This window comes from Penicillium longicatenatum (assembly GCF_028827895.1).
Source record: "Penicillium longicatenatum strain IBT 33135 chromosome Unknown contig_2_segment0_segment0, whole genome shotgun sequence".
Classification (NCBI taxonomy): domain Eukaryota; kingdom Fungi; phylum Ascomycota; class Eurotiomycetes; order Eurotiales; family Aspergillaceae; genus Penicillium; species Penicillium longicatenatum.
In genome coordinates this window covers 725273-748645 of record NW_026643120.1, presented here as the reverse complement: position 1 = coordinate 748645, position 23373 = coordinate 725273, and the positions used below count along the sequence as shown (strand labels likewise).

General features: G+C 48.9%; 10 protein-coding genes across 10 annotated transcripts; 5 read left to right on the top strand and 5 right to left on the bottom strand.

Annotated features, from left to right (window-relative positions):
* Positions 1–112: 112 nt before the first annotated feature.
* On the bottom strand, positions 113–545 carry N7484_002800 (CVNH domain-containing protein; the record flags this gene model as incomplete). The annotated part of the gene is made up of 2 exons (XM_057113220.1): positions 113–309; positions 413–545. The coding sequence occupies 2 exons, from the start codon at positions 543–545 to the stop codon at positions 113–115; spliced, it is 330 nt and encodes a 109-aa protein (XP_056973360.1).
* Positions 546–3782: 3237 nt separating this feature from the next.
* On the top strand, positions 3783–5652 carry N7484_002799 (putative C6 transcription factor RosA-like; the record flags this gene model as incomplete). Its single annotated transcript, XM_057113219.1, has 4 exons — positions 3783–3849; positions 3947–4247; positions 4307–4534; positions 4584–5652. 4 exons carry the CDS (start codon positions 3783–3785, stop codon positions 5650–5652), a joined length of 1665 nt encoding a protein of 554 aa, XP_056973359.1.
* Positions 5653–7201: 1549 nt separating this feature from the next.
* On the top strand, positions 7202–8302 carry N7484_002798 (putative 26S proteasome-associated ubiquitin C-terminal hydrolase; the record flags this gene model as incomplete). Its single annotated transcript, XM_057113218.1, has 3 exons — positions 7202–7243; positions 7303–7397; positions 7480–8302. 3 exons carry the CDS (start codon positions 7202–7204, stop codon positions 8300–8302), a joined length of 960 nt encoding a protein of 319 aa, XP_056973358.1.
* A 214-nt stretch (positions 8303–8516) lies between these two features.
* N7484_002797 (uncharacterized protein) lies at positions 8517–10686 on the bottom strand (the record flags this gene model as incomplete). Its single annotated transcript, XM_057113217.1, has 4 exons — positions 8517–9128; positions 9180–9323; positions 9377–9896; positions 9950–10686. 4 exons carry the CDS (start codon positions 10684–10686, stop codon positions 8517–8519), a joined length of 2013 nt encoding a protein of 670 aa, XP_056973357.1.
* Positions 10687–12284: 1598 nt separating this feature from the next.
* On the bottom strand, positions 12285–13938 carry N7484_002796 (Zn(II)2Cys6 transcription factor domain-containing protein; the record flags this gene model as incomplete). Its single annotated transcript, XM_057113216.1, has 2 exons — positions 12285–13806; positions 13880–13938. 2 exons carry the CDS (start codon positions 13936–13938, stop codon positions 12285–12287), a joined length of 1581 nt encoding a protein of 526 aa, XP_056973356.1.
* Positions 13939–14367: 429 nt separating this feature from the next.
* Positions 14368–14775, top strand: N7484_002795 (uncharacterized protein; the record flags this gene model as incomplete). Its single annotated transcript, XM_057113215.1, has 1 exon — positions 14368–14775. The coding sequence occupies one exon, from the start codon at positions 14368–14370 to the stop codon at positions 14773–14775; it is 408 nt and encodes a 135-aa protein (XP_056973355.1).
* A 729-nt stretch (positions 14776–15504) lies between these two features.
* N7484_002794 (uncharacterized protein) lies at positions 15505–15894 on the bottom strand (the record flags this gene model as incomplete). The annotated part of the gene is made up of 1 exon (XM_057113214.1): positions 15505–15894. The coding sequence occupies one exon, from the start codon at positions 15892–15894 to the stop codon at positions 15505–15507; it is 390 nt and encodes a 129-aa protein (XP_056973354.1).
* A 1552-nt stretch (positions 15895–17446) lies between these two features.
* On the top strand, positions 17447–18027 carry N7484_002793 (uncharacterized protein; the record flags this gene model as incomplete). The annotated part of the gene is made up of 3 exons (XM_057113213.1): positions 17447–17516; positions 17575–17921; positions 17980–18027. 3 exons carry the CDS (start codon positions 17447–17449, stop codon positions 18025–18027), a joined length of 465 nt encoding a protein of 154 aa, XP_056973353.1.
* A 307-nt stretch (positions 18028–18334) lies between these two features.
* N7484_002792 (nonhemolytic phospholipases C family protein) lies at positions 18335–20614 on the bottom strand (the record flags this gene model as incomplete). The annotated part of the gene is made up of 9 exons (XM_057113212.1): positions 18335–18940; positions 18992–19194; positions 19248–19358; positions 19421–19676; positions 19734–19807; positions 19861–19984; positions 20037–20301; positions 20358–20440; positions 20495–20614. The coding sequence occupies 9 exons, from the start codon at positions 20612–20614 to the stop codon at positions 18335–18337; spliced, it is 1842 nt and encodes a 613-aa protein (XP_056973352.1).
* Positions 20615–20974: 360 nt separating this feature from the next.
* On the top strand, positions 20975–23297 carry N7484_002791 (multicopper oxidase-domain-containing protein; the record flags this gene model as incomplete). Its single annotated transcript, XM_057113211.1, has 6 exons — positions 20975–21362; positions 21454–21570; positions 21630–21961; positions 22014–22171; positions 22236–22433; positions 22490–23297. The coding sequence occupies 6 exons, from the start codon at positions 20975–20977 to the stop codon at positions 23295–23297; spliced, it is 2001 nt and encodes a 666-aa protein (XP_056973351.1).
* Between the last annotated feature and the right edge of the window lie 76 nt (positions 23298–23373).

The following is a 23373-nucleotide window of genomic DNA, read 5'->3' as shown; positions in this document are numbered from 1 at the left end:
ACCTGACCTCGCCACGTACAGGGTATCTTGTGCGGAATACACATTCCAACCTGGGAAGGCAACTGAGTAGAGAGTGGAGATGAGACTTCTCGAATCCAATCATATTGAGAATCTAGAAACAATCCATATAACGGAGTCGTCCATTCTCATTCTTGATACAGTCCGCCAGGTTCACAACGTCCATGTGCTTACCACCTTCATCGTCATCCAGCGCGGCATGAAGCATGGGCTCATGGGTTGGACCCTCGAGTTTGAGCTTGACACCAGACGCATGGTCAGAGAAGCCCTCAGCGCTCCAGGCAAATTTACCTGTGGAGGAGTCCGTCAATGAGCCAAACCTTCTTGAGTGGGGGCGATGTTTTGTTCTAACAAGGCTGTCGTTGTCTCTCTCTCCTCTGCTCGCTGTGCTTACCTCTCTTTGCACCCAAGAAATCATCGAGATTCAGCTCAGAATATGAGGCTTCTCCCGAAGGACGACGGCAGTATGCGGTGAGGACATGCCCGTTCTTGAGCTCGATGTCCATGGATGATTTGTGGAAACCCATTTTGAATGTAGATCTTCGATGTGGAGTGGGTGGGCTCGCTGTGCCGTCCCTAGAATATCGAATCAAATGGAAGGAGTTTGTAAGGGATCAGGGGGGTTGGTTTGTGACGAGGTATCACCTGGTGGTATAGCACTGTATTATTCGGAGAAGGGGAAAGAGAAAATTGATTCCGGTGATATACATGAAGCGGTGATGTTGCCTCCCGGACAACGGATCGGTGTATTGTTCCGATGAGCAGATTCTAGCTCTACAGCGGGAGGCATTGTCCCTGCATCATATTCCTCTCATGGTGACCTATACACCCGGTGTCTACTTTGCTCTGTTGCAATGTTCCTTACTGTTGTCCGCCCCATGGTCATCATGACTTCATGGAGCGATGTTTTCTTTTCAGCCTCAGGATTGCCTCTTCATAGTAGGCATTCCAAGCGAACTGGGACGCAGAGAGGCTTAGCAGGAAAAAGTAAAGTTAACGCTAGCGACTTTAATTAAATTGCGGCGCGGACGGGAGGAAATGGGGGAGCTCCCTGGAATGATCTGGCTCGACGGGAAGATGCGGGTACAGACCTGTCGGTATCATACTCTGTTTTCCTTTCTTTTGATTTCCCCTCCTTTGTTGTCTTGTTCTCGGACCCGAGTCGGCCTATGATTCCCATGACTACCAGCCATTATGTACTTTAGAGGGTACGTTGCTTTTTGCCTGCAAAATCTAGGCTGCTTCCAGCTTAGCGGGTATCTGAAACCATGGAGATATAGATCGACGGGATGATTTGCCCCTCCATGGACGTTCGAGCTAAACCGACACGCTGGTAAAGCGCACAGCCATTGTTAATCTCGCCATGATCGACGGGGGCACCGAATAGTCTATCCCGCCCCACGCGTCCAGGATGACCTCTTCGGGGGCGTTTAAGTTGGTTAGCGGGCGTTGCCTCCCATGGACCGTGCTTCTACGCTCGACGATGTCATCTGGCAGGGCGGGAGGACCGGACTGTCGGGTCCTGGTGCTGGTCTTATCCTGTGCAGAGCAAGCCTGGCCAAGCCCGCAGGGTCCAGATCTGGGGGCCTAACGTAGCGATTTAGCTACCCGACGATTGGTGGCTGCCGAGGAGAAACAGTCCCCTCCTGGAGGAATCCTGGGTCTTCCTCATGAAGAAAATCCTTTCGGTCCTCTTTGTAACTCCTTTAAAAAAGGAGAAGAACATGGCCCCCAAGTGTCGAGCGAATACCCACTTCCAAGCCTAGACTAACCCTGTCTGGCGCGATGTCGCGAGTGAGCAGCGCTAACCGCATTGGTGAGCTATGACTGGGCGGATCCACATGCCCGATTCTCACCGTCCATGGTCCCCCGGCTTCCTCGCTTTGAATCCCTAAATGCGTCCAAGGTGAAACGCATGAAACCAACTGAGAATCTTTGAGTGACCAGAAGCAGTGTGGAGGGAAGAGGGTGGAGCCACGTGTGATAAGTACGCCCCCCTCCAGTCATCTAACTGGCTGAAATCGATTCTAGATCCTGGCTCCATACCTGCATACCTGCAGGTCTGCATGTCTAGGAGCTTCACCGATCCCCCAGAAAAACGTGGTGATGGGAAACTGGCGGTGTAACGTGACGGGCGACTTCGTCAAGAACACCGTGAGCCATTGTCGCGGGATCAGTCCCAAGCCCTGAAGCTCAGGTAATCCTTGTTTCTTGGCTGGATTTTCTTTTGCGCTGAACAGGGTTCTTAACGTTCCAGCCCAGTGGTAACCCCCCATACCTTCCCGACTCCCCGGATTGCCTAGGGAATGGTCCATGGTTAATCCTGGTCTTACATTGCCTGAAAAAAGAAAAAAGAACAAATGACGCGACCAATCAGAAGGCGAGCACTGTGGAGCATCTGCACGTTCGGTTGCCATTACCGAGTTGAGTCCGTCTCATCCCGCGTCTGACTCAGTGCACGGATGGCAACGGCGCTTTCGAGACTAGCTGCATTTTATTATGACGATTGGATTTTCCGATTAAAATTAAAATTAGTCTTGGGAAAATAATCAGACAATCCATAATATTGATAAACATAATATTCATAAAAATCAAAATCAAAATAAAATTAACAAGGCCAGTCTAGGATGGCGCAAGTGATTGCCTTCCCCTTTACTTCTCTGGGCATATGGTTCGGCTTGGCAAGCCTGACGTTTTCGATCCACTTTCAAGGGTCCTCAGATCGCGGAGCCTGGTCGATCGATATCTTCCCCCAATCACACTAAGTACAAGCTACTTGTTTTCTTTTGCCAAACTCCGTTTTTGGCCCCCTCGTGGCCTGCAGACGTCCACCTCATATGAAACTGAAAAAGCAAAGACGACATCAGCCACCCCCCTTTATCCCTCAACGATTCTAAATGCTAACAGAAGGGTTGGGGGAGCTCTCAATCAGAGCGTTCTCAAGGATCTACGGAGTGGACCATCATTTCCTTGTCATTTGGTTCAAGCTCAACAAAAGCACCAGGCCCGATCCCGCTTGAACTACCCAGATGCGGTGCCCGTGGGGGGGCGCTTGGCAAAAGTCATCTTTAGCTTGGCCTGGCCCCGACCTGTATTTTTTGAGCCACTTGCCGGCCTGAATGTCGGGAGCTCTGAATGGAAGTTTGTTGGAGGAAGAAAGCTCCGGACCGGTTCGCTGTCCCCGGATGTACCAAGGAGTACAGGGACATGGTTGAACGATATTCCCCGTGGGAGAGCTCACATGCCGCAGAGTGGATCCCCCAGCCAAACGCTGGATACGACTAAACCCATCCAGGAAGCTGTGTAAGGCGCCGGTCAAATTAGAGTCTGTTCGTGGTCCGCCATGTGGTGGCCTTGGGTAGCCCTCGAGCTGAAGGGGTTATCCTGGGTTCCCCTGCAGAGAGGCTCAAATGCGAGATCGTCACTGGGCTATTATTACTCTGGTCCTATATTTACCGTATTACACCTGACCTGGGCCTTCTACAATCCCAATCATCTCATCATCACTTTTTTTCTTTTCTTTTTCCCCCCCCTTTTAACCTCGCCATATTTCTTTTTCCTCGAATGTTCTCGCCTTAGGGCGTTGACTTAAACCTGCCAGCTGCTCGTATTTTACATTCTACGTTTCAGCTGATTTAAGGAAAATCTACTTTCTATAAACACCAGGGAATCTTCTTGCCATCCTTCCATTCCATCTTCACCGGCTTCTATTCTATGCCCCTCAACTTACGATAATCTCTCAACTCTACTCTTGATTCTTCAACATGGCCGGTCCAGGTGGTGGTCCCCCGCGCAAAAGCCACACCAAGTCCCGCAACGGATGTAAGACCTGTAAGCGGAGACACATCCGCTGCGACGAGACCTTCCCACAATGGTACTTCCCACCTATAGTCTAATCGTCCCAGAACAGATCTAATCGAGATTCTAGTCGCAATTGCACCAAGCACAACTGTCGCTGTGATTACCAGGACATGGCCGCAACGCAAAGCAGCCCCCCCTCCACGGCGGGGTCCCGATCTGCTCATGTCGCCTGAAATAGAAATGGAGATTGAGAACTGGCACCGAACTGGTGTCCCTCCATATCCAGAGCTGGTTCAGTGTCCGCGTGCTGGATGGTCTCATCTATCGCGGGCGGATTTGCGCTTAGTGCACCATATTATCGGCCTTTCGATCGATTTACATCGCCGGGGTCTGAGTAGCTGCACCGTGTGGGCGCAGAAGATGCCCAAGTATGTCGTCATCTGAAGTATGGACTGAAGGGGGATATGAGGGCTAACGGTTTATCTAGCTTTCTTGCGATTGCGCTATCCAATGAATTTGTCATGAGCGCTATTCTGGGCTTATCGGCATTCCATCTGGCTTTCTTGACTCGAGATCAGGAAACTAAGCAGTTGGCTTATCACCATAAAGTGACCGCCCTCCGGGGCTTGCAGACAGCCATCGGCGCCTTCTCCAAGGATAACTGTGAGGCCGTTCTTGCGGCTTCGATTTTGCTTTCGTGGCAAGCAACTGAACGGTTTGTTTCTCTGCTCATACAAATATTCAACCTTCTAATACCATCTTAGCCAAATGTGGATGTCATTACAACAAGGCATCTCAACGGTCCTCGAATCGATGCATCCATTCTGGAAACAAGAATCCGAACTAGCGCAATTCGTCGAAAACCAGCGCGCTTTAAGCGCATCCGATTTCCCATTATCTCTCGAGGAAGACCTAAACCAACTCGATCAAACCGTTCGCGCCCTCCAGGTCTCTCAGAAGCGTGTATCCCACAACCCCGAGCATACCCAGCGCCTAGCCGAGCTCGTCGACTTCGTGCAACAGTTTCGAAACGACTACCCAACCCAAACCTCCGAGCAAGCATTTGAGCGCATTCAGATTCTCCGGCGCTGGCTATTCTGGCTTCCTGCCTCGATGCTTCGAGGCGGCGACTCTGATTTCAGTGCTCTGGCTGTTCTCTCTCAGTTCTTTGCCGTCGGCGTCGCGTTGGACAGATTCTACCCCGAAATGGGCGGCGCATATCTAGGCGGGCTGTCCATCGGACCGATCGAAGAAACATACCGCATTCTAGCCGCGAACAGCGCCACAGATCCTTACAATGCAGACCTATGTCTTGGAATGGCCTTGATGGATCTTCCACGGCGAGTTGTCGCAAGATACCGCACCCGCTTGGCCTGGTCCCCTCGTCCTTCTGTCGAGCATTACTCACCTGGCCCGTCGAGTCCATACCACGGTATGCAGGAATACCCCGTCGCCTCATCCTCCTCGCCTGCATCCGCCTCTCCCTCCTACGTCGCATATACCCCTCCTCTTCAATCTCCTCCCGCCGTTACAGTTGCGGGCTCTCCGTTCCATCTGACGGATGGCTATATTACAGCTGCACCTTCGCATACCCTTTACCCCCCTTCTCCTCAACTTCTCGATACGCACGACCCGCATTTGGGATTGTCGGAAATTCGTCACACACACAGTCTACAGAACCCATCGGCATTTACTCCTCCATACGGCGCTGATGGTCTCTGCGCTGATATGCCCCATCAGAACGGCTCTCTCGGTCTCAATGTGGATCTGTACCAACAATCACACCACTTTGAGATGCCAAATATGGTCACACCTGGGACTATCTGGACATAGAGCTCGTTACTTTGCTTTCATTGATTGGACTTTGTGGAAAGGCGCAGGATATAATAATACCCCCCTTCAATTTGTGGTTTGGAGTTTGGTCTGGGATTTACGGATTGATTATGGGTTTCTACTTGACATACTTGGACATTGATTCCAAGCCCAGAGCTTGGAGTATACTGACTTTTCCCGCCTCATTCTTTGTTCTGTATCTTTGTTCTTTCTATGTCCATGTGATTTGAATTACGCATGAGCGTTGGTGTGTTCTCTCGAAAAACGAGAAAATGTTAATAAGTGATATACCCAGTTCGAGTTCACGAGACATGGCTACCATAACTGGGCGTGCTGAGATGCAACTCCTTGAACATTACAGTTACATATGATTAATACTTGTGGATGATTTTGCCGAGATAACCTCGAATACAAGACAATCTTTACCAGAGTATTCCTGATTGGCACAAACCCAGCCTTCCTTTCCGAGTAATTCAACGCCCGTGTAGACCAGCCCAGCTCGGATCCATTCTTTGGCCCCCATCAACCATCCTTCCAAGTTTCGAAAACATCACCACGCATACTGGTAATCAAAGCCAAGAAACCTTCCCTCACACCCCGACATGCGCACCCGTACACCCGTACTCGGGATAGATCGCCAGGAACTCCGCAACTTAATCCTGCCAGAAGAACATGTGGATCTAAGAATAGGAACCAGATTAAGTATGGAAATCTAAGATCTGCACTTCTCATTGGGCAAGAACCTCAGGTCCTACGTGAGATCCCGTGGACCCTCGTATTCGGCTGGCTTTTTGCCTTGTTTAACCTTGATGATCCCCGCTTAGGTTGATGTATGGTTTGTTTTTGCTGACGAAGGTAGATTTGCCACGTTTTTTTTTTTTGGTATCACTCGCTCATGCATTAGGGCGTGATTATTCTGCAGGGCTATGTTTCAGGTTTTGTCGTCGGAACGGTTTGCCCAGGTGCGTAGAGGGTGATATCACCCTCGGGCCCACTTGCTCGTATTGGTATGGTTTTTTTTCACCCCGGTTGAGGGGGTGGGTGGCGCGGGTTTTGGGGATTAGTTTGCGTCTATGCGAGGGTGGGTACCAACCTGGGTTCTTTGGTGTCTATAATGGCTTTGTTTTGAAGGCGTTGAGTCTCTTTGGATGGATCTGGATGACAATGCGCTGCCCTGAGTTTGTAGTGATTTCTGTACTCTGATTGAGAATATTTTGAGAATGAAACTATGTCTTGGTCCACTTGAAGTAGTTCAAATGAGCGGAACTTCCAATATCTCACAAAACAGCTAACAACCGAGGTATGAGGCGTGATTAAACAGACCGAATCCAGTTATGGTTGCGAATGCCACGTGGACACCTTGCATATAAGGCTGCAGTTCGCGATAAGGGTTTATCGCACGTGATGTAGCACTTCACGTGATCTATGACATACGTCCCGCATGTCGGTATCAACACTTGACCTTGACACGCACTCAGGTCCTTGTAACCTGTCCACCTTGACCTGAAATCACACGTGAAAACAACTACTTCAGTCCATATCAGACACAATGGCCGATGCAGGCGGCTGGAGCACTATCGAGTCCGACGAGGTATGTCCATATAGCTCTTGCTCAAGCTCAAGAAAACAATCATCTAACAGCAAAGCCAGGGCGTATTCACATCTCTCATCGAAAATCTCGGCGTGCAAGATGTTCAATTCGAAGAAATAATCTCGCTAGATGCGGACACAATACGCTCACTCGGGTAAATCAATCAACCCTCCGAAGCAACCTTCACAACGTCGAAAAAAAAAAAAAAAAAAAGCTAAGCTAACCGATCCATCCAGCCCCGTCTACGGCGTAATCTTCCTCTTCAAATGGACCCGTGAAGCAGCCGGTGCTCGCGCCGAAGCCCCACTAGATGGAACATACGACACAACAGCAACAGAAAACAACGTCTTCTTCGCAGCCCAAACAATCCAAAACGCCTGCGGAACCCAAGCCATTCTCTCCGTCATCCTCAACAACGATAACCCACCCGCACCCCTAAAACCTATAGTCCTCGGTGACGAACTTAGCTCCTTCAAAGAGTTCACAACAGGCTTCCCGGCCGAACTGCGCGGCGAAGCACTCTCGAACTCTGAAGCGATTCGCACAGCTCACAACACGTTTGCGCGGGCTAGTCCCTTCGCCGATGAGACGGCTCGGCCACAGGATGAGGAGAATGCAGCGGACGTTTACCATTTTATTGCGTATACGTCTGTTAATGGGACGCTTTATGAGCTTGATGGATTGCAGCCGTACCCTATCAGCCATGGGCCTTGTGATAATGGATCGTTCCCTGAGGCCGTGAGTGAGGTTCTGCAGAAGCGAATTGCGAGGTATCCGGCCGGAGAGACGCATTTTAATCTTATGGCTGTTACGCGGGATCCGCGAATTGCGGCGAGGGAGATTGGGGATGCGGAGACGCTTGAGAGGGAGGAGAGGAAGAGGGCAGCTTGGCAATGGGAGAATACATTGCGGAGGTGGAACTTTGTGGGATTTATTGGAGAGATGATGAAGGGGGTTGTTGCGGCGAAGGAGGCACAGGATGGGGAGGGAAAGGCGTACAATGAGTGGGTTGAGGGGGCGAAGAAGGAAACGAGGAAGAGGTTGGAGATGAGACGGTAATTTATCTACTTTTATGCCTATGGATGCTTGCAATGAGTGATATTCGATGCGTGCGCATCGAATTACGTGAATCTTTCAGATACCCTAGTAATAGATGCGGGAGCAATCCGAAATATTATCTGCATTCACTAGATACAATACTAGATTGAACTAGATATGTACTGGCATCCAAATCATTACTTCATGATATACGTCATGAATCCAAGCGTTCTGTTCAATAATCAACGGCCCGGGCCCGAATATGTTCAACCATAGGAGCTGGAAGGTCGTCTGGGTTAATCAGACCAAGAGTCAACAGATCAGACCAGAAGAACATGGCTCTGTCCTGCGCGTATGCCAAGTAATCGAAGCCATCTTCCTCATCGATGTCGGCATCGACGGGGACCAACTTGGTCTCGGCAGGGGTTTTATGACCATTCCCGTTGTTGGAAGTAGCCAACATCTCAGAAACCCCTTCTTCCATTCCTGGTGTCTTGGCTTGCACAATACCCCAAGCAACCCACTGCGCAGAGTTCATGGCACGCCACAGCCGGGTCTGTTGCATAAGCCGTCGCACCTCAGCTTCCAGGTCTTCCTCGAGGGACTTCTGATCCTGCGACCAACTGGATGAATCGGGGCCATCATCGAGATTAAAGGGTGTGACGGCGCTGCCAGTGCCACCCCGCATAGCGGGAGTGGCCAAAGGCGAGGTGACACCGCCAGTCACGGCAGGGCGATGGGTGAGATAGGTCATCACGAAGCGACGCTGTTCTTCGGGTGTAGGGTATAGACGATTGTTGCAAGCCCAAGATAGCTCCTCATCGTGGTAGTTGTAGCACCATTCCGTCTACTCTAGTTAGAAAAACGAACTAAATGAAAATCTCGAAAATAGACTTACAAAGTGGTTTGCGAATTCCAGACCAGCAACGTTCGCAGATGAGTATTCAAAGTCAATAACCACGAGCTGCTTGTGAGAGTTCGCAGGCAGGAGAAGCGGAGACTGGGAGGCTGGTTCCATGCGAAGAAGGTTTCCGTATTGAGTCTAAACAGTTATTAGTATTCAATCCTTCAGGAATCAGACGAAAATGAGCTTACATCGTTATGGGCAAAGACGAGCTGTCGCTTGATCTCGTCAAGCCCACCGCAGCTAGCGATAAGCCAGGATCGATAGTGATCCACGGCCTTGCGGAACGCTGCCCATGGCACACCACAAACATAGCCTCGGTTGCGCCAAGGTTCTGCTTCAGCCTTGAGTTCGTTTTGTGGGGATTCAACCTCTTTGTCCAACCAAGTAGTCACTTGTTCACAACGGTCCACCCACTTATCCCAATTCTTAAAGATCATCGGTCCACCATCTCGTTCTTCGTCTAGAAGTTCGATACCATCGTGCAGTTCTCGCATGCGCTTAGCAATCTGTCGAGCCGTGGCGGGAATTCGCAACTCCTTCGGCGTGAGAGGGCGGGCTTCGAAGTATTCTTCGAAACGTCCATTCAAGAATGTTCCGAGTACACGAGGGCCGATATTCTTGCGGCCCAGACGACGAAGAATCTGCAGTTCTTTCTCTCGATCAATTAGATGATCTACCTGGGGACCATAGATACGCAGCAAAAGCTTCCTGCAGTAAAAGATTAATTTCCAGTCCACACGAGGATAATGATAGAGACTTACGGTGGGGGCCTTCTTGCGTGCACGGGAGCAGAACCATTTTCCGTCTTGTAAACAGGCTTGGGTGGCACGACAACATAAACGGCGTTAGTCAGAGCACCGCTGAGACGATGGACCTCAACCTCCTCTGCCTTGTCCATTGACATCTTCCGCCAACCTCGAAGCTGGAGAGTATGCGCAAGGCGCACGATTTCAGTCTTAAAAATGATCCATGCCTCTCGGTCTTTGGATCGTTTGATAGATTCAGTGGTTTCATCATCTGCTGCGCTAGTTGTGTAGGCGAGAGTCTTGGAATTATCCAGGTGAGCTTCTACATTTGGCACTGGCGCCTCGACGTCCGTAACATCGGAGTCAGAAGCTGAGCCGCGGCGAAGACCCCTGGGGCGACGGCGAGCTGGGCGTTTAAAAGGGAGGTGCGATGCTAGGCCATGTACATTTTGGGGACCTGCGAATTGGGCCAAGATCTTCTCCAACTCGCCAAGTGAGAATGAGCTTTCTGAGCAACGTGGCTCTTCTGCCGGATGTTCCTCACTCTCAGAGACAGCATTCGTGTTGCCAGAGACCGCCTCGGCGCGTCGGGCCTTCCGGGCCATTCTTCGGTTCTTCTCATGCTGTAACCAGTCATACACCTGGTGAAAAAGGCCCAACTGAGGATCCTCGTCCGATTTAATTGACTGCTCACTATCCTCGAGTGTCTTCGTCTCCACTTTGAAGTTTGACGAAGAGGACTGAGGGGTCATAGTAGAAGGCATCGATGTGGGATTGATGGGTGGGCGCGCAGTCGCTTTCGCGACAGGGGCTCGGTATTGTTTCAGTGTCGGTCCATCCAGCGAGGAGGTAGAGCCAGTTCCACTTGTCAAAGCCCTGTGCAAAGAAGCAGCATCCAAGCCGGTTCCTGAAATAGCTGCAGAGTCTACTGGAGATCAGTCAAAAAATGAATTTTTTTTTTTGGTCGCGATGGAAATAAAGTGCATGGGGCAGGTCCGACGTCACACATTGCCCCCGCGGGGGCCATCGCCAAAAGGGGAGGCGGTAGTACAAGGCGAAGGTACATGGATACTTGGCGACAAAATTGAAAGTTGCGTGGGCAGTGCAGTGCAATGGGCGTTCTAAATTGTACAGGGGGTAGGCCTACCTGCTACTTCAGGATCCGTGACATGCTCCTCTGTGAAGGAAGGCATGTGCTCTCAGGGGAGATGGTTCGAACGGCTCAGAAAGAGTGCAGCCGAATGCGGTTGATAGTCACGAGACCAGCTGTCCGGGATATCAGAGCGTCGGCTTCGGGAAGTAGGAGCTCAGACGGTGTCAGACAGGAGGCTGAGATACCAAATGCCAAACGTGGAGGTGGGGGGAAGGTAATTTTGGACCCTCTCAGCAGATCCGCGGGCGGCCAAGCGAAACGGAAACGTCCCAATGGTCAGGGACAGGATCCTTGGTATGCAGGAAAACTTTGCCAGAAAGGCGGAACTATACTCCAAGATGAATAGTTTGCACTAGAGAACACAAAATTAAAACCAGAGAACGTGCGATCGCAAAAGAAAGCACAAACAATACGGGAAAAAAAGTGGCGAAAATTGCTCTTATCGGGGCTCAGGTGACTCTCGGATGCCTGGCGAATCTGGCAGCAAATTGTCAATGGGCCTCGTAATTGCGGTCTACTATCAGTAACTGGAAGGTTGTCACGCGGGCAATCGGACCCAAGATAAGCCAATTGTGACCCATGTGAAGGTGCCGGCCGGTGTCGCAATCGGCGCAATCTTAGCCAGTCGCAGGGGAGATAAGTGCTAGATCCAGGGGATCCTTCACACCGATATTTCAGGTCGCGTGTGCGACATGGTCATAAGACCAGATATACCGATACGTGGCGCAAATGGCTTCATTGTTTCGAATTCATTTCATGTTGCATGCGGAGATATTGTTCTGGGTGGCGCGCTGGGAAGGAGGCTTTGAGTTCGGCAGTCTATTTGGGGAGATAGCGGATCGGCCCAGGACATGCTGCGCGGGATTGAAATGTGGAGCCGGAGTCTAAAATATGGGAAACAAACGGTGTCAACGAGACTATCATTGTCTGAGTGTCTTGACAACAATCACGGTGAATATCTGAAGCGAGTCTGTCTGAAGAGAGATGGAAGAAGGAAGAATGATCGGTGGAGGGGAAGAGGCTAAAGAATTGAGGGGGAATAAATTACCGTAACACGGGGAAACGGAATGACACGCAACAAATGACTGGGGTAAATGGCGTTTCTATACGAGATTATGCAGTGGAACAAAGTTCAATAATATCCCTTGCTGTGCCGAACGAAATTGAAAGAAAAAGAATATATGCCGTTGCAAATTCTCAAGGCTGAGCTCCAGGAAAGAGCATGACATTTTGAGTAAATCGAATCTCATCCTGGCCAAAGTCACGTAGACTAAAATGAAGCCAATTTCGAGCTCTCCCTTGCGAGTCCAGGTCAGATGAGACATTGAATTCCCAAATCCGATTCTGCAATGGTGGAATACATCCTGGCTTGGCGAGTACCTCGCTCACCCCCGAAACATTAAGAGCCGTGCTGGGATCTTCCTCTAGTGCCACGAGAACCGCCACGGCGTGAGCGGCGGGCCTGCACATGAAAAGTCCCTGTGCCGGCGGTGCCTGGTTCAAGAGGCACAATGCTTGACGACGCAGTTGTGGGAATCGGCACTTAAGAGCGGTGATGAAGAGTGGCAGGAAAACTCCCATCTCGAAGATGAAAGGGGGTTGGTAGCCTTCGGGGTTTCTTGTGGCAGCAATCGCTATAGATGCATGATTGATAATCTGTGTAAATTCAGCTTCGAATTTATCGTATGCGGATTGATCGGGATCAAGGCAAGTTTGAATCTCAATCCGAACACTAAAGTAGGTCATCAGCAAGAGTGCAGTTCCACCGCTCCCGCTTGCATCCTTGTCGGAGGTGGCCAGAGCAAGAAAAGATCGATGCCACTGGTCCAGGCACTCGTTTAACTGTATCTGTCTGGTAATAAGGTTTCGGGCGTCGCGTAGACGCCTGTCCGCTGGGTACTTCCAATGCTGCTTGGTATCAATATTGAAAATTTTCATCTCTGCGACAATCCCATTGAGAACGTTTCGTGCTTCATTGAGCGACGTCAGATGGACATCCAAGGTAAGATTATCGAAAGACCAATCGACGTTGCTGGGCACGCCGCCTGTTATTAGAGCCCAGGTGTCTAACCGCTGGAAGATTGGCTTGATGACCGAAATGAGGATAGCGCGATCTATCGAGGCTCTGCTTCTGGAACTATGCCCTAGCGGTGTCATTGCGCTGACCACCATCTGCGTGCCTTGGCTGGTCAAATTCATCGCCGCCTTTCGATTGCCTTGTAAGAGTTCGATGGCAATAAACAGGATGCAGCTGATCAGTGATACCATCAAGTCCGCCACACCATGGTCGATACGCTGCTGCACAGCAGCCAATGACCGAGAATACCAAATCAGAGCTTCTCGATGATGAGTATACTGTACCTCGGCAGGGTTATTGATAAGTCGAAAGGGCGAAGCATCATGAATTGGAGGTCGTTCATAGAGCGAGCTAAGCGAGATTATAGCATCCCAGATTGCCGGCTCCATGCGACAGATTTGCAGGACAGAGCCTCGCCAAAACGCAACATCAAGAACACCAGAAAGTGCCGGGCCAGCTTGATGGAAGTAGTATTCAAATGCGCGCCGTTCTCGCCATCCTTGATGGGAAAAGAGAGTAAGTTGACGCGGCGGCGAGTCAATCCTTTGTGGCGCAAGCGTCGATATGTAAGAGCATTTGCGACCAGTACTGGTGCATCTCAAGCAATGAGGTTTCTCTTCTCCACATCGAACGCGGCGGGCCCTGAATTGAAATGTCAATACTCTCCATAAAACAGAGGAATTGAAAGGTGGGTCCTGACTTGCAAGTGTCGCACCCGGTCTTAGACTTGGGTCGACCGACTCGGCCGGATTGAATGGTTTGTGATACCTTCATGGAGGAATCTGATAACCACTGGTTCCATCATCAACCGGTGATCATTCCCACGTAGACTGTGGGATTTGCAGAGGCTGCAAGGGGCAGCATTGTGTGGGGCTTGTCAGACGGAGACTTCCAGGGCTAACGCCGACTAACTCCACCGCCTAGTAGTTGGCAGCGGTAAAGTCAACCACTTCTACTCCGTAGGCACTCAACCACTTACAAGCCAGTGAATATGGTGGTATGATGAAGCAGTAGATCAGTGAAGCGGCGAAGTGGACTTGTAGTCGGCAAGTGAAGCGTGGTGCGATCACCACATAGTGGCTACTCTTTTACTTTGGGCATCTTTGCTCTCTACCTACTTTAGACATGGCTTGATTGTTGGCTCTACGACAGATATTCAAGTTCTACTCATAACCCTTTTCATCACTACCTACAGAGCATGAAATGACCCGCCACACAGATGTCTTCCCAGAGGAGTTGATCCAAGAAGCCTACAACGCACGCGGTCTCTGCGCACCAGTTGGGAAAATGCATTCCTATGCCATTTTCCATCATGAACTAGATGGTGATCCACCACAAATCATCTCCAGATCGGTAGACGTGGGTTATAGCCCAGTCAGCGTGGCCAACATCAGAGCGATGGATATTTTCCTTCGCGACTACCCGACTTACACGCTAAGAGACCTTTACAAGAAAGCCCCCGGTGATCCTTATGAAGATAAACTGGTCGCGTGGCATCTGACTGAAGACGGCGAATTGCACCTGGAGATTTCCGACCATAATGGATACCTTTGGCACGAGTTATGGGTGGACTTATGGTCCACGATTGTCAGGCCCAGTCCTTCCAGGTGACATTTCATTCAAGGAATAGAATCTCCTCCGAAGTCCATGCAATCTTTCAAGACAAATTTTCAATGTATCTCATACATGAATATGGGTGTCATATCCGAATAGGAATTTTCCGTCATCAACAAAGAGACGTGAAACATGAAGACAAGAGGTGGAAGCACAGAAGATGGATTGTCTACCGGCGAGAGAGACATAAGGATAGGATCAGGGTCAGAGAGAGAAAAGGTTACATGCATTCAGGGCTGCCCTATAGTCTGCTTCGGATTGATCAACTTCATAGCCGGAAAAGAACCTTACCACCGATCTGAACCTGCAATTCCTTAGAGATCACAGCTGACATTAAGTATCTGAAGGGTATCTAGGGCCGGTCACTTACATAGTAGAGATTGCCTCTAGATTTACCGACATCTCGAACCCAGAACAGGCATCAATAGGCAGATAAGTCGTATGATTTCGAAAGCAATTCGGAACAATAGTGATAATCTTTTGACAAAGCCATATTAAAATTGTTGTTTGGAAATTTCAAGACTTTAATGTCAGGAAGGTGTTTTATTGAAACACTGCATAAAGAAATTTCATCATGCTAGTGAGCTAAGAGTCTTGTGGTATAAGCTAGAAAGTGTATACCAATGAATCCTTCCAACATTCCTCCATTCAAGAGATGTATAACCCAATAACAATTTGGACACTTTGAGAGCCCCATGATGGTTCTAACTCCTGTCTTCATGAGACCTACTCCCGCAGTGTCTCCAAAAGATGTCTTCCCTGAGAAAGACAATCCATGGCTCCAATCCGAGCCAACATATCCAAACACTCCAAGACCCACGACTGGCAATTCCACGTCGCCATTCGATTGTGCACTGGGTAATTCATGATCGCATCCACTGCGCAATCAAGATTCTCTTGACGAATGGAACCACAATGGAAATAACTCGAGAACTTTTCTGTGTGGAAAGGATTTGTGTAAATGGGGTCGGCAAGACGATAGCCATAGCCATACATGTTGTCAGTAATTTGGAAGATTATGGATTCGTCCGGCTGGGATGTCGTCAACCAAATGGCCCAGTGACATAGTTTTCCCTTCTCGGTGGGCTTGTAGACAGCGACTTTGACATCAGTCATTTTGAGTAGTGGGAAGTTGAAGTTCTGATTGCTTTGCTGTCTGTCATGAGCCTTGTAAGGTTCTAAGATGTAGGGACAAGGACTCCAAACCTGATCTCGCAAGAAATGAAAATAGCCAACGGGTCCACGGGCTAAACAAGAAGTCTGGCAGATGGTTTCTTGGAAAGGATTCACAGGATTTGGATAAAATTTATGGAGAAGGCTCAGATATCTTTGAAGGGTTTCAAGTTAAAAGTAGGATGAATTTCCAGACAGGGGGTATTGGTTTCAAAGAGAAACAGAGAGAAGATGTATGCATCTCTTTTATCCTACGTCAAAACATGTCATATGAAGGTTTTCCAGTCAAGAAGATATTCAGCTTGCAGGCTTCTTGAATTTTGCGTTGCTAAGGTATTATCTCACTCATGAGAATTAGCATTTGCTTTCAATACCGCCACCCCCGGCCATTTTGAGTATGTCTTTGCTACGACCGTCAAACTAGATTTCTAGACCGATTGGCATTTGAATAGAAAGAGATTCTTCATTTTAAATGGTATACAAGAGTGTTGAGGTAAAAGCGCTGCAATTGAGTAATTATCTACTGACTGGATCTATACGACGGCATCCACAGGGGGATCATTGAAAGGTAACATGCGGTTTTCTGACATGATATAATTACAGCTCCATTCTAAGACCTCTTTCACAGCGAGAAGCGTTTGGAACCTGCTTTGTACTAAGAAGCTTATTAAATAGACACAAAAATTACATAATATCTCACGAGACAGCTTGTCGTTGCTTTAGCTCTAGTAAGATGAGTGCCTAGATGCGTGGTGTGCATATTTCCGTGGGGATATAATCAAGTGCGTGTATATAGGCATTACTCGCACGCTGTCTATAAAAGCTCAACACTACTTTACCTAACTTGGTATGAGTAAGCTCAAGTTACTATGCGAACGGCCGCATTACTTGATTTTGCACGGCATAGAAATAGCATCCCGTCGCTTGAATGCCTCATTTTTCAAATATGCTTTTTGTGCCAATTAGCTAAGAATGACATCTGAGGGAATCTAGACGGCTATGCCGAACATGCATGCATAAATGTCTTAGCCCGAATGGTAAAATCAGCCCTGGAGGCATCGTATATCATGCAGCCAAGCGGACACCTGAAGCCCAGACGAATTATCTCAGCCAGCCGCGATGGCACACCTGATGGGTCTCATTTTGACCCAGCCCAGAAACAAATTCGTGAAAGAAGAAAACCATCAGCTGATGTAATTTCCTCGATATTAGCTACGCACTCAACACAAAACCATTGATCCACGATAACCCTGCCGATCCCCCACCGCCACACCAACCTTAACGCCAAGCAACCCTCCAACCATGTGGAGTCACGGACTGAGACATCTCAACCCAAGTGTCTGCAGAATAGGGACTGTGACCCGAGCGTGGGAAGAGGAGTCTAAGGCGATCGGCATGGATGAATCAGCCGAATGGTTTAAAAACCTGTTGTTCCTGTCCTCTTATTTCAGTCTCTCCTACAACTCTACATTTTTTGTATCTACTCTACACCGACATGAAGATCTCCGCCGCAATCATTACCTCTGCCCTTGTGGCTAGTGCCACTGCCTTTGACAAATGGCAGCGTATGTCCCTATACTTTCGACACATTCATTAAAAACAGAAACTAATAAACCAAGATAGCATGGGGAAAACGTGATTACTCCTGCTTGAACATCTACCAAGGCATTCCCGATAACTCTACCCTCTCCCCTGGCCAAACAGTGTCTCTGCATTTCAACCGTGCGCCCACAACGCACTGCCCTGACCCGCTGGCGAAGTATCCGACTGGCACATACGGAGTGTGGTTGTACAACAACCCTGTACGAGACCGCGATACGATCTCTTTTGCGCAATCTATCAAGATTGAGCAAGGGATTAATACTACGTGCGGTCACATTTATGTCAAAATTCCTGCGAAATTGCCGTCCGTTCAGCATGGGGATCTTTGGTATTTGCGGTTGGATACTTCCTTGGACACGGCGCCACAGGTAAGTTTTCTTTTTTCAATTTTTTTTTTTCAAGGAGCCTGACGTTGGTTTCATTTAGATGCCGACTGTGTACAACGCTGCTGGGCCGTTTAGTATCACGGCTTAAAAGCCTGAGTCAAACATTCTGGTGAGGGCTATCTGTTAGTCTACATACTTCATAACAAGTAACTCATTCAGCATCTCTTTATTTGATATTTCTAAATAAGGGATTTTCTAAGTAATAAAACCCACTTAGCATAATCTCCGGAATGCTGATTATCTGTCGGGGGCAAAGCATAATAATGCGAAAAGCCCATATTCATATGCTACATGGTAAGCCCATCTGCACATCGCTTGTACCTGGGCAGGCATGATCGTCGCGTCGTAAAACAAGATGAAAAGAAACGTATCCCACAGATCTGGGCATCAGGCGTTTACTGGTGATAGGTAACGCTGAAAACCTTGAACCCCTGCTTCGAGGCTGGGTAAGCGTTCATCAGCTTAAGGTTACCATCCCGATCAATGGTGAGGTACTCCCCACCTCTGACGAACTGGATGGTATATCCTTTGCCATTACCCAAAAAGGAGATTCGCAAGGGCGCCGCCGCATCACGGTAGTCACTACCGAGTAGCTCACCGCGATGACCAACCCACCGGCCATCAAAGGCGCTAGACATAGTGAAGATCCCACTCTCTTCACCATTGATGTAGTGAATGACCCAACGCTGGGTTATCTCATTGTGGTCACGTTTTGCACGGCCGGCCTTGAGCTTCTTAATGTAATCTCTTGGCTTGGGCATGGTCAGGGCTTGGCCACCCTTCTCGAAAGTCAAGTAACGACCTTCGGTCAGGTACCCCACAACTTCCTTGAAGCCATCTTCAAAGAACAAGGCATTGGTCACATTGTCCTGTTTGCCATATGAGACAGGGGGCCGGGGCTCCCTGTGACGGCTTAGGCACTCCCCGGTTCCAACATAAGTGCCTCTGCTGTTAATGTGGGGAGTCTCGGCCTCTGGAATATTTGGAAGAGAGTAATTGGGCTGCTTTAGGTTAGTGAATTGTTTATTTGACTTTCAATATCAAAAAATTACATTTTCAAAGTCTAGAGCATTGACCAGATCGGACATGTGCTCTCGACGCCAGTGCACCATCTGATCGGTCTGGACGTTCTTGTGACCTCGGGCTGCGAGCCATTTTTCAAGGAACAGGATCTGAGAGTTGTGATCTGCGCGCTCGGTGAAGACACGGTTGCCTCGAGTCCAAGGTGAAACCATGACGAACGGCACGCGGAATCCTAGCAAGTTTATTTAGCGCTGAATCAAGAATTAAACGTAGGCGTCTACACACCGGGCCCAGAAAATACGTCACCAAAGACTCCGAGAGGGTCTGTCATCCATTCACCAGGGGTACCATTGGGGGAATGGAACGGAGTGACATGGTCACCAAAGCCACCGGTTTCTGTGTATGATCTCAGTATTCTATTTTCTCTTAGGCATCCGAAATGCAACAATCCATCTTACCATCGAAGCTGATCATCAGCAGAGTCTTTGCATATTTGGGGCTGCTGGTGACGGCGTCGACAATTTGTTTTTGCAGCCAAGCACCATCTTTGGGCATCCATGGGGGGTGCTCTGAAAGCTCTTGAGGGCCAACGATAAAGCTGACGGATGGCAGGGTACCGGCTGCGGCAGCCAAGTAGAATGCCTCCAGTCCCACAAATCCCATCCCCTTTTTGTGCAGGGCGGAATCCGGGTGAGCATTTTGAAATTGATGAAACTATGCTAGCGGATTGTCATCAAAATTATCGGTGTCCTGGTACAGCTGCCACGAGACTCCCGCCTCCTCGTAGAACTCAAAGATGGTCTTCCAGCGAAGAGGATAGCAGCTGGAACCATGCTCGTCACAACCTGAGCCATGTCAGATTCTTGTAATCTCTTTTATAAACCCAGAGCAAGCTTACCAGGGGCTTCCCTGTTATCAATATAAACACCGCCTTGGCTCTTATCTTGGGGACCACCAGGGACATTGATGGAACCACTGACCAGGGTCACACGATTGGGATTAGTAGCAGTAATTTGAGCTTCCTAATCAAGACTAAGTCACAATATCTATGAGGGATTAGTCTATGCTACCTACCTGATACATGTCACCCGAGGTCCAGCCCTCAGCGATGGCAAATTGAACGGGGATATCCTGACGCTTGTAGTAGCCCCAGCTCCAAGGAGTGTTGTTGCGAGCCCAATTGTTGTTCAAGCCGTGATTATAGGCTGCCTGGTTGGCAAAGTAGCTATTGTCACCAGCTGAAAGACACTGGATAGCGTCAAGACTGTCTCCACCCTGGTAGCCCAGGTACCACGGCAGCAGGGTCTTCGCATCTTGCGACATCTCCGGTTCAACCCGCCTAGTTTTATGAGTTAGTAAGGGAATCTGATGCAAGGCTTTCATATCCCAACATACTGATGCCAGACAGACTGGCCATCACTGTTCACCTGGACATTGGGGTCATTGAATCCACGAACACCAGGCATGGTGCCAAAGTACTGTCAGGGCACTGTTAGTCTTTCTCCTGGGGTATGTATAACTTTAGAACATACACAGTCCCAAGAACGGTTCTCTTGCATGAAGATCACGACATGCTCAATGTCTTTCAGGGAGTCGGCGATGACAATTGAACTACCCAATATGAGAGCCATGGTAGCCCAAAAAAGGAGCATCATGACGATTGTGAGGAATAGAAGGGTAGTTCAAATTCGAAAAGTGGAAGATGTTGGTAGAAGAAAAGAAGGGATGAGGTGGTGAATGAGGAAAGGTATCGATAGAATGGAAGAAGTCATGAGAGAAGATACGATCTAGACTTTGGTCGCTTAATATGACAGAGGTAGGGTTGCATCTTTCATTCCAAGCTCACAGGCGAGCACGTGTTACTGAAACAATGATCTCGTGTATCTTACTTGTAGTTGCAAATCTCTTCTCAGTTCAGTTCTACTTCTTTACCCATCTAAGGTCGCATACGCCACACTCAATTGATGGCCTTTTAGTATACGAAGCCTGTGTCTGCCAATCAGAAATCAATAATGCAGCACAATTTCAATGGAATTTTTGATCCACCCTTAATGGAGAACCCACAGAGCCGTTGTCACAGGCGTCAGTGTACACAGAAATCGGCATCGGCACCGATGGTGTCACAAAGTCAACCTCGCTTATGGGTCGCCTGGTCATCAGTGGTAGCATTATTGATTGTCTTGACATACATCTCAAGACCTGATATCTATGTGTGGGGATCGATTGTGCCTCTTCAATCTCATCACAGTGCTCTGGGGAAGGCCGATATCCGCCCTCTAATCACGCTTCACCCCGAGGACCACGTGTATCGCCAACCCACTACGCAGTATCTGAATTGGCATGTCACGACGGATGTCCGCAGACTGGACGGTGTTCTCAAGCAGATTTACCTGATCAATGGTATGGCAGTCTATGCTCGCATACAAAATTTTAATCCTTGGATGAATCGAATTCGATTTACTGACTAGCTTCTGTTACCTGCATACTGCAGACTTGTTTCCAGGTCCTACTATTGAAGCGCGCTCTGGTGATGCCTTGGTCATCACAGTCACCAATGCCTTGGATGAGAAGTCAATTTCATTCCATTGGCACGGTCTCCATGTTGCCAGTAGGTTTGGATGTTTACCTGCTTGAATATTGACAAAGTCCCATCTAATCCCGCTCTAGATGCCATGGATGGAGCAACAGGAATTTCACAGTGTGGCATCCCACCTCATGGTCAGTTCATCTACAATTTCACGATCCCCGCAGATCAGAGTGGTACATTCTGGTACCATTCACATGCCGGTGTTTCGCGTGCAGATGGTCTGTATGGTGGTCTTGTGGTCCATGCCCCCGCCTTTCATTCGAGTGTGAGGGGTCTCCTGCCTCGGTTTAAAAGCGATGCCCATCGTTATGGCTATGACAAAGAAATCCTTCTTCTCGTTGGTGACTGGTACCATTGGCCCGCCAAGGACATCCTAGCATGGTACATGACTCCAGCCAACATCGGCTTGGATGTATGTTCGAAATTCCAGATTTTCGGATTGTTCATGCTCTAATGTTCAACAGCCAGTACCAGACTCATTCCTTATCAATGGAGTTGGAAGTTTCAATTGTTCAGGTGCAACCATTGCACGCCCGGTGGATTGCATAGAGCAGCCAATCGACACTTCGTTCCTGAAAATAGAATCTGACACTGCCTATCGAATTCGCGTGGTGAATACAGGGTATGCCCAGTAAAATTTTCGAAATCAAATAGAGCTTCGAGATGCCATAACTGACGGCAGACAGATCTCTGGCAGGATTGAGTCTTGTGTTCGACAAAGAACAGCTGAACCTCATCCAAGTGGACAGTGTTGACGTGGACCCCCTGCGACAGCACAATGTAAACTCGGTTGGCACTCTATATCCAGGCCAACGAATTGACTTCATTCTGAGTCCATCTGCGCAATCCACTAGATCATCCATGATGGTTCAACTAGACCAAGAGTAAACACACCTCCACCCTACACTAGTAACCTATATGACTACTGATAACTTTCCAGATACTTCAGATTCATGAACCCATCTCTCGATCCAGATCAAATATTTCCCCTCAACTTCATACCGCAAGCAGATTCTCCCCCAATCCGCCCACCCGAAATCCGAAACCAGGTCGACATAAACAGCATACCGTCTGCTCCATCAGCCATTCAATTCCTTGCACCAAAGGTCGACCAGACATACGTCGTATACACGAAAATCCAAAAGCTATCTTTCAATCACAACATTCCTTTCGGCATTTTCAACAAAACTACCTGGAGTCCCCAGCAAGACCCTCCCATCCAACTAATCGGTCTCCCGCGCACGGAGTGGGACAAGAATCAATTTACAATCACGACGGGACCAGATCCCGTTTGGGTCGAAATTGTCGTGAATAATCTCGACGATGGCGGTCATCCGTTCCATATGCATGGACATAGTTTCTATATCATGACTGTGCAAAAGAGTGCCTATGGGTGGGGCTCATATAACCCATTCGAGGATCCGTATCCTCCTGGTCTGGAGCCTGAGCCGGAGTTGGGGAGAAAAGAGGGAGCGGAGAAAGCCATTCCGGACATGAGTGATTTTCATCCCTACAAATTATCTAGCGTTGCTCTGCGTGATACGGTTTATATCCCCAGGCGCGGATATGCAGTTTTGCGTCTCCGGGCAGATAACCCAGGCGTATGGCTTTTTCATTGTCACATGCCTTGGCACTTTGCGACGGGGACAGCGATGTTGATTGATGTTCAGGGAGACTCGAGGGGTGAAGTTGCGCATGATGCTTCTCTGTTCGAGGGGGTGGGAGCGTGTCCCGGACTAGATATCTAGGCTTAAGGCTGGGCGTTGTTTAGAAGATGCCTATTTCGATTTATTCTACATGGTATGGAACAGCTCTTTTCTTATG